The 9,782-nt window shown below is 35.0% G+C and overlaps 1 protein-coding gene across 14 annotated transcripts; it reads left to right on the plus strand.

Moving 5' to 3' along the window:
• The first annotated feature begins 163 nt into the window (after window positions 1–163).
• LOC111295881 (transcription factor TGA2.2-like) lies at window positions 164–9,661 on the plus strand. 14 transcript variants are annotated; one of them, XM_022889665.2, is made up of 12 exons: window positions 202–536; window positions 2,313–2,480; window positions 3,057–3,160; window positions 3,789–3,865; window positions 3,957–4,151; window positions 4,592–4,666; window positions 4,753–4,812; window positions 5,829–5,906; window positions 6,010–6,061; window positions 7,279–7,550; window positions 8,861–9,109; window positions 9,270–9,661. In XM_022889665.2, the coding sequence occupies exons 2-12, from the start codon at window positions 2,383–2,385 to the stop codon at window positions 9,414–9,416; spliced, it is 1,407 nt and encodes a 468-aa protein (XP_022745400.1). In that variant the 5' UTR covers window positions 202–536; window positions 2,313–2,382; the 3' UTR covers window positions 9,417–9,661. The 14 variants fall into 14 exon arrangements, with proteins under 14 accessions (XP_089597281.1, XP_022745400.1, XP_022745407.1 ...); XM_022889664.2 differs by having other exon boundaries at window positions 252–579; window positions 3,762–3,865; XM_022889663.2 differs by having other exon boundaries at window positions 253–536; window positions 3,762–3,865.
• The last annotated feature ends 121 nt before the right edge of the window (window positions 9,662–9,782 follow it).

Below are 9,782 nucleotides of genomic sequence, written 5' to 3' on the forward strand. Positions count from 1 at the left end.
AGTGACAAAATAAAAAAATTACTTAAAAAACAAAAAAAAATATGTTGATTAAATTTCAAAAAATTACCAATTTTTAAAAATTTAGACATTTAATATCGAATTAATTAGGTAAAAATTCGAGAATTAATGATAAATTGGGAATTATAAAAAAAAAACACGGATCTGACAAAATCAGAAAGAGTACTGTAATAACAGTAGAGATTCAAACATGAGAGAAAAAAGCCAAAGTTGGTTCTTACATGACAGTGATCAAAGATTTTGCTGTATTGTTATTTGATATTGTGTCAGTATCTCTGATACAGTTTTTACAGAAAAAAAAAGTTAAAAAAAAACCGAATAAAAACACAACAAAAATTCATGTCAAACCGAGTAAAATATACTCTCTTGGGTAATTAAAAAATCATTAGTTCTTGGGAAGTGTAAAGATTTCTCACAGAAGAGGACCACGCCTAGAGATTGGAATATCATTGTCAAGTAATACTACTAACAATAACGAGTCAAAAACTCAATTTTCATCATCATCAAAATTTCAGCAGGTGAGTTTCCTGGTTCTGAAGTTTCAAACCTTGCTGTTTTAAGGTAATCATTTCCAATAATTATTAAGAAAGTTTACTGAAGTTTATTATGAAAGTTTACCTAAACCTTGCTGTTTGATATAAGTAACCGAGTTGAAAATTTTGAACTTTTTTTGTGTGTGGAAGTTGAAAAATTGTTGCTTTTTGTCATTTTGATATTTTACTAATGATTTTAGTTTCTGGGTTTTGGGGTTTTTGGATTAAAGTTGTGTGCTTTTTGCTGGTTAAGTCAATTTGGATCATCTGGGGCTTCTCTAATTTGGGTTTTCTTTGGTGTTTGTGACTGATTCTGGCTTTTAGGTATATTTAGGTTGGTGAAAATTTGGCTCCTTTTGATCTTCAAAATTTTTTTTTTTTAATTTTTAATTTTCTGTTTAAAAACTTGGGTTAGTAAGATACTTGTTTGGGAAACTGTTGTGCAATTTGTTTAGTTATTTTTCAAAGATCTTTCTTTTATGGGGTTTTATGATGTTCTTCTGTGATTTTGGATACATGATATTAGTGTCGGTGCAAATTTGTGTGGTAGGTATTGGGAATTTTTGGATTGTTTGATGATAGCTACTAAATCTGGGGGTGTCTGTAGTCTGCTTTAGATTTTAGTTTGGTGTCAAACATGGTTATGAGCTTTCAGAAAAGCTTAATTTATATTCACCATCCTTTAAGAAGTTTTATGAAGTTTTTCTTTACATAGGCCTCTAAATTGTCAGCTACTGCTATCTAGGTCTGCTGTCTCTATGATTTTTGCTTGTTCTATGGCATCGCTGGGCGATATGTTTTAAATTTAATCTATGAAAACTTCTGAACTCTAGGGTTTGTATTCTTTGCTTGAATATCCACTTTTGGATAGTCTTCCTTTGCAATCTTGACATGCTTCTTCTAAGAATATTGAGACCATGAGTGAGTTTGTCTATGAAAATGTCAACATCTTCTATATTGCAGGTGGTATTACTTTTATTTCTTGTGTTTCTGACTGTTGAATTTATGTACAATTAAAATGGCAAAGAAATTTGGCATTAAGGTGTATGTTTTCTTTTTATTTGATTAGGTCAATTATTTATAACCTTTCATACCATTCACCTTTCACTTGTCTGGCAATCCTTATTTGTGTCAAATTCTGATTTGAGCAGAGTAGGATTGGTGTTAAAGACACAAACAAATGGTTTGTCTTCTTGTTAACAATAGAGCTATCCTTTTCCAAGAATGCTCAGCAGTCCACTCTATGTTCTTGTTGAGATTGTCTTCTATTTATTATTGCTTGGTTGTGTATCTGAACCTAAATAAGATGAACATGATCCAAAAGGCTTCTCTAGACATGGGTTTGTACCGTGTATGTCTTCTTTTCTTAGTTTCATCCAGTAGGTATTTTTTGGCTGACTTGAGAATTGGTAGTTTTCTGTCTTTAGCATGATAGGTCTTATTTTTGGCTTCTGCAATCATTATTTTTAGCCCTAGGTAATTTCTTTTGTAGTATGCTTGGCATTTTTTAGTTGGTTATTTGAGAGCATTTCGCTGTTATTTTGGATAGGAAACTGTTTAGCACTCTCTGATGCCTGCTACTTCAGGGTTTTAGGTTTATTTCATTTTAATTGCTTGACTATTGACAGGGATTTGCTCTCCCAATCACTTGCATCTAGCTGTTTTGGGATTCATTTTGATAGTGTCCACCTCTGTTAATTTTTTCCTTCGAATTGTTATATTATTATCTTTACTAAGGGAAGATGGTGATACTTCTTGCAGTTCATTTCAACACTAAGTGTTGGGATTTTTAATTTGTTTGAGGAGTATTAAGGAAGTACAATCATGATGTATGGGAGGTAGAACAGCGAGAACTGGTGTAAAAGATGAGAAGAAAGCAGCAAAAGGAATGTGGAGCTTTGATTCCCAATTTCAAGTTACCAACACACTGTAAATTTGCTCTTTACCTCAAAGTTTCACTAGAGACCTTAAAATAAATCTTCATCTAAAATGTTATTTTATTAGTCTAATGTTGAATTGAACACCATATCTTCACATTATAGATCCAAACATTCAATTGGTTAGGTTTTCCTTTTGATCTGTAGCTGGGGGGAGTGTAGATAATTAATGCTTTGGTAGTGGGAGATGTTTGGCTTTTGGTGATTGCCTTGGCAAAGTGTCTTTTTTCAATAAGAACTGTATTCTGTAGAGTGCTGCATTTTGCTGAAGTTATTTCAGACTAATGGATCTCTTAATACAGATTTGAGAGATTTCTAAAATCCCCTTTGCAAAATCTAGCGACTCTCTCTCTCTCTTCAACTGTGAATTGGATGTGTGATGGTATTGCATGGTGTCAGTTTAATGTTCTGACATGCCTTATTTTCTGTGCAGTACAAACCTAATTACTGCATTGTTATTTGGTGATGCTTATAATATAAAAAAAAGCTCAGATTATATGTTAATGCTGTTATATTGCTTGACATAGCATTTCTGATTACTTACATATTGGTGAATTCTGATTTTCAGTTGTATAAAAGGAAGCACGATCCATTCATTCCCCGTTTCTGATTTTGGGATATTCAATCAATCTGTTGGATTTCGCATAGAGGATGCTGCTACCCTGAGTGGAAGTATGCATTCAGTAATCTAATCCTCAAAAATCAGAATTTGAGCCATTATTTTTTTGGAATGTTTTGTTATTTTAGGAAAAAAAATTATGTAGATCTGATATGCCCTGTGAATGGTAGTATGTAATGGTGCATGTGCATTCTTTTAGGAAATAAATAAATGTAATATGCCTCGTGAATAGTAGTGTAATAGCCTAAGTGTGATTCCTGGTGGCAGCACAAATACTTTCACAGGGGTCATAGCTGTTGATCATCAGCTTGTTTTCTAGTGATCTCCTTTTTCTGGTATCAATGTGCATTAAATATTATGCTACTTCACCCTAGTGCACCTTATGCATTTTTAACCGATGACTTTTTGTAATTATATGTAAGTTTTGGTGTTGTTAAGAAAATAAGTGTTGTACTTCTACTATTATAACTAAAATGTTTTAAACTTGAAGATGGTTTCATTTCACAGCTTTTGGGATTGAGTTATGAATGGCAAACCTTTATCTTGGCTTTACACATGTTTAATCATTAATATTCAACAAAATTTCTGATAAATTTTTCAAAAGGAAATATGTTAATGAGTGGAAAGACAATTTTCCTTTATATCTCTATGAAGGATTTGACATGACATGTGGCAGTGCAGACGCTGTGTTTAATTCGGCAAAAGCAAGTGGTCAAGCAGTTTCTCCAGATTGCAACCATATTGGCACTTTGGATAAGGTAGATTTTGTTTGTCTTATCATGTAATGAGCTAGTGATTTAGTTGTATCGCTGGGTAATAGAATTTTATTCTTCTTGTTGCCTGAAACAGACTCCAACTTCATTTGCTATAAATCGATCCGCCACCCAAGTTGAATCTAGATTGCCATTAGAAAAAGTTCAACAAACAAATCTGGTCTCCATATCTAGTGGTTATACAGAAAACTGGGGAGAATCCAATATGGCTGACGCTAGTCCGAAGACTGATATCTCAACTGATGCGGACACAGATGAAAAAAGTCAGAGGGTATGCTTTATTTCATATCTTCTTTTCATATCTCTGCAGTCTAATTTTATAATTTTTTGGGGACCTTTTTAGATGTTACTGTTGTTACTATAAGCTCTTTTCTAGATTTAGGCATGCATTTATCTATTGCACTATCAAAATGCATTGTTTTTGTAAAAGCTGGAATTGCGAAAATAAGAAGATGTGATTTAATAGAGCACATTTCAAAAGGGGAAGGGAAGACCTAAGAAGATATGTGTGGAAGCCATAGAAAGGAAACTTGGATCATCATCTTACTTAGAATATGGTCCTAAATAGGGCACATTTATGTAGTAGGATCCATGTAGCTCATGTTGTGGGACAAGATTTTTTTGTTGTCATTGTTGTTATTCTACTTGCTGGAAAAAGACTCAGGTTAATCGATGTTGTTGCCAGTCTGACATTTTATTGCTTCTGTGCAGTCTGATAGAGGAAAATTAAATGCTGTTGTGGCTTCTGATTCTAGTGACAGATCAAAGGGTAGTTTGGATCAAAAGGTCTGATAGTTTGTGTTAATTGCATGGATAATACCTAAATAAGAATTTGGTCAAATTGGTGATCTTTTGTTGATAATATTCTACAGACTCTTCGTAGACTTGCTCAAAATCGTGAGGCTGCAAGAAAAAGCCGATTGAGAAAGAAAGTACGTCATTTCCCTTTACACTCAATGCATTTATTCAACTTTCTTTTTCGTTGTTTTATCTTCTTTCATTTTGTCAATTTTCTTTGTTGTAGTGAGTGCGACTCATACTTCTGTTGTACTTGATTGGTAGATGGCATGAGTCTTCTACTTGATTTTCTAGGGATTCAGATCTAATTGAAGATAGCACAGGCCCAGATAGACTTCTAAATATTTTACCTTAGAAGAGAGACCTACATATCACACATTGCCTTAAAATTTTTTATGGTTGCTGAAAACATGTGACTGTAGTAGAATCTAAGTGTGTATCCTTACTCCTTGTTTTAGAAGCTCTAGTTGTTGTATAGAAAATCTATTGGTGTATGCATGCACAGGTGGATCCACATGTATAGGTAGAAGTGGATCCACATGTATAGGTAGGGTGTCCATGGACACACCCAAAGATTGGGAAATAAGAAAATTTGAAGGAAAAATTTTCCCTGGATAACCCAAAAAATTTTACTTACCCTTAGCTTTGGTAGTTTTATATATATCTTAAGTGGGCACCCCCGCAAAGGAATTCTGGATCCACCATTGTATAATGTACGTGCATGTCCTTGCTTTCATCTAGATAACAACTTGATAGTTTAGTACAATGTTGACAGTGAGTGGTCATTTTCACACACTCTTTTGCCAGAACGTTCTTTGTGGCACTCAAGTACAAAATGATGAAAAGGCGACTATTAACCATTGCTATACTTCGTGCTCTCAAATTCTTATGATTGTTTCAGTTTTTGTCACTATCGACTAGTGGATACTTTATGCTCTCAAATTCTAATATTTAAAACTCCCATGATTGTTTGAGATTCAGTGTATGAATCTTTTATGTTCATCAAAATGATTAATTTTAATGGCTTTGCTGCATGAGATGCTTTTGCATGTATATCTTCTTGTTTGAGATCATCTGGCATTCATTTTTTTGCATGGATGTCAAATTTAATCTCCTATGTTGAGACACATTATCCTTTTTTCTTCAACAGGCATATGTGCAACAGCTGGAGAGTAGTCGTTTGAAGTTGACACAATTAGAGCAGGAACTCCAGCGGGCTCGGCAGCAGGTTAGGCTTCGTCCTTCATCATACATACCTGTGTTTGGAGTTGTTTATTTAATCTTTCTTTTATTCAATTATGTATTACTTATAATGTTGCCCTTCCCTACAGGGTATATTCATATCAAGCGCAGGAGATCAAAGCCATGCGATGGGTGGAAATGGTAATAATTATTTTTTTAATGAAGCTAGTCCTTGGTAACTTGTCTTCTTCTAGTGATTGTAGTATGAGTCTTATTGTTTTGGAGTGGTTTGTTGAAGCAACGGAACACTAGCTATGGAAATGGTAATAATTATTTTTTCGTGAAGCTAGTCCTTGGTAAACTTGTCTTCTTCTAGTGATTGTAGTATGGGTTTTAATTTTTAGAGTGGTTTATTGAAGCAAAAGAACACTAGCTATCTTACGTGAGCAGATGATTTGTGCACAAGAGCAGGAGTCCAAGCCTGTGAATGACTGCTTTATGTAAAATCTGAAGGATAGGAGTCATAGGGCTGTGTTCATTTTCTAGTACCTTACTTTATTAGCTGCCTCTGATGTTCGGTCAGTTAAAATAACATCTAAGTAGCACATTATGGTAATTTACTTGTTAAGAGAAGAATACTACTTATCCAAAAAAAAGAACCACCCAGGAAAATAGCTTTTGCTTTGCTTAAATCCATCTTCTGGTATTCAATTAATAACATGTTATGCGTTGGACAGTTAGATCACTGTAATAAGAGATATCTTGCATTAATGTTGGTTACCAATGTGTCTAATGAATGATTAAAGATATAATCAAAAGACTTCTCCTAGCAATTGGGGTTTTGCTACATGGATAAAATTTCTCCATTTGTCTATAAGATCAGTAAGAGCAAAGTCCTTTTATGATTGTTTCCTCCAATGTCTCTTTCGCTCTTGTGCTTCCCATTTTGACGTGAGCATTTTCCTTGACATTAATAGGAGCATTCATATGCCTTTGTCTTACATGTCAAAATCCTTTTAAATGTAATTAAAAAAAAACTTTTAAATGTGTTTCCCTCATGTTGTATTCAATTGGTGCTTTCCTCACCTCTGAATATTTTGACAGTGCTACTAAAAAAAGTCTGGCCAGTGCACAAGGCTTTTACTGTTTATTCATAAATGTATCCAGCCTTACTCTGCTTTGCAGGGAGGCTGCAGTAGTGCCATCTTTCTTATTTCCCCTTTTTGTTACATCACAAACAACTTCACCATCTTGTGTATTATGAAAACGTGCATTTTAAATGCATGGAGTGTGGCGGTAGCGGGTATTCTCCCGAAATTTTTTGTTTGCATTCTAACTAGCATGCAAGACTAAAATTTTCAATGTAACCTTGTATTTTCAGTTTCTCTATTCTTTTTGTTCATTTCTTTTCTTTGCAGGTGCCATGGCATTTGATGTAGAGTATGCCCGGTGGTTGGAAGAGCAAAATCGACTAATTAATGAGCTGAGAACGGGAGTTAATTCTCATGCGGGCGATGCTGAACTTCGTATTATCGTTGATAGTGTATTGGTTCACTATGATGAAATCTTCAGGTTGAAGAGCAATGCAGCTAAAGCGGATGTTTTCCATTTGTTGTCGGGCATGTGGAAAACACCTGCTGAGAGGTGTTTCTTGTGGCTTGGTGGTTTCCGTTCATCTGAGCTTCTAAAGGTAGTTCATCTAAATTTGCGCACACAATTAATTAGAATGCTAAACTTTTTAAATAATGTGATGGTAGTAAACTCTTATCTTTTTTTTTTTTTTTTTTTTTTTTTTTTTCTGTTCTTTGCTTTTTCCCTTTAGATTATGGGTTATTGATTGGTTCTCATACTATTATATTTATTTGTACATCATGTTGGAGATCTGTCAAGAACAACTGACAAACAAGCAATCGTGTCTCTATTAGGGGATTGCTGGGGAATATTCAAAAGAATCCCATCCTAGGTTTAAGTTTACAGAATAATTATTATGCACAAAACTTATGATTATCTTGACATCAAGATTATGATGAAGTAGGATGTTAAATCCATTTCAGGGATGCATACCATCACCCTCAGTTTGATAAGATAGAGCTTTAGCTACATTAAAGGTTTTGGCTTTCTCTTTTATTAATTCACTCTAATTCTAGCAAAAGTAGTAATCTTTTGTCTGTCTACTGACAATTTCCCCGAATATGCAATTCCCTCGCAAAATGGAACAGCAGAAGAAATGCAGGAAGGTGGAATTGATGCTATGGATTTTGATTGACGGGTGCAAGGCAAGAACTGGTTGGGAATTTTAGGGAAGGTGGGCTGTGAATGAGAGTAAGGTTGTGAACGCAACCCTGCCTTGGGTTTGGGGAAGCTATAGGGACAGTGTTCCCCATCCACAGCCTCTGTTTGGCTAGAGTAGAGGAACTTTTTTTGGCCACATTTTACTCCCAAACATGTGCATGCTTGTTTGTATATGCTTGTGATAGGGAATTTGCATGTTATGTTGTACACCATAACATATTGCATCTCATCTTACAATTTACTTGGAGTTATGACACTAGTAACATATCATCTCAATTGCCAAACAATTGAAACTTGAGTTCTTGTTGATGCAATTTAAGAAATGGTTCTTATTTAAAGATGAAAAAGGTGGTGCAACTTTGGTAGGATTCCTTGTATCCTTGTTCTCAGGTTCCTCGATGAAGATAAATTAAATTCAGCAAAATGCAGTTGGTAGTGGATTCATCCCTTGTCAGCTGTTTTATACATGAGTTGTTTTATTGGAGAACCTTAAGGATATAAAGAGCCTTATCTAAGTTTTGTCCGAAAATTATCACTTTCCGATGCCAAGTGTTAATGCATGAATTTGCTTCATGTATATTCTGTTTATAATTAGTCACTAAATCGATCCCCCCCCCACCAAAAAAAAAAAAAAGCCTGCTTTCATTCTTCTAATATTTTGTTTCCTTCGTAGCTCGTCATCATAGAATTCGATGTTTATGCTTGCAGCTTCTTGTAAGCCAATTGGAGCCTTTGACAGAGCAACAGTTGGTGGGAATTAGCAACTTGCAACAATCCTCCCAGCAGGCTGAAGATGCATTATCTCAAGGGATGGAAGCCTTGCAGCAGTCTCTTTCGGAGACATTGTCCACTGGTTCTTTAGGCTCGTCCGGATCATCTGGGAATGTGGCAAACTACATGGGTCAAATGGCCATGGCCATGGGAAAGCTAGGTACCCTTGAGGGGTTTATTCGTCAGGTAATGCTTTCTTTTTTTTCCCTTTTTCTTTTTCTCTTTCATTTTTTCGCCCATTGTTTGTAACTTATTAGAGAATGCATTAGACCATTAAGTATGATCTGAGTTTCCTTACTGCCTTTAACTTTTCAAATAAATGTTTCTAATAAATTAATATTACTAGGCTGATAATCTACGTCAGCAAACGCTACAACAAATGCATCGGATATTGACAACCCGCCAGTCAGCTCGTGCACTGCTTGCGATACATGATTACTTCTCCAGATTACGGGCTCTTAGTTCCCTCTGGCTTGCTCGGCCAAGAGAGTGAAAATGTCCTGTTTCTTACTGGAACTGATATAGGTCCTGCTGGAAAATCTCAACTTGATAACTTTCGGTCTACTCATTAAACCATGTAGCATGTCTTTTAATTTCTATATTTCTTGTGCTTTAGTTTCAGTAATCCTTGCCATTTTGTGTATTAAGGTGTTTAGTCTTGTATTGCTTGTTTTCAAATGATCATGTAATATAAACTTTTTCTCCAAAGTTATATTTGTCTTTGTCATTTACATCTTTTACGGCAACAATCAATCATCAGTAGAAGTTTCTCCAATGTTCTTCAGAATTGGTCCTGGAAAAGAGTTGTTCCTTGAAGACAGAATCCTGTAACTAGAACAAAGTGGAAGTGGACCCTCAA

This window comes from Durio zibethinus, chromosome 12 (assembly GCF_047325235.1).
Source record: "Durio zibethinus cultivar Kanyao isolate XHJ-2024 chromosome 12, ASM4732523v1, whole genome shotgun sequence".
Taxonomy (NCBI): Eukaryota; Viridiplantae; Streptophyta; class Magnoliopsida; order Malvales; family Malvaceae; genus Durio; species Durio zibethinus.

What these genes read in the sequence shown, in the direction of transcription:
- LOC111295881 (XM_022889664.2), top strand. Translation starts at nt 2,383, where the DNA reads ATGGGAGGTAGAACAGCGAGAACTGGTGTAAAAGATGAGAAGAAAGCA. An exon ending in CAGATGAAAAAAGTCAGAGG is followed by an intron (nt 4,152 to 4,591) that starts GTATGCTTTATT and finishes GCTTCTGTGCAG; the next exon opens with TCTGATAGAGGAAAATTAAA. An exon ending in CCATGCGATGGGTGGAAATG is followed by an intron (nt 6,062 to 7,278) that starts GTAATAATTATT and finishes TTTTCTTTGCAG; the next exon opens with GTGCCATGGCATTTGATGTA.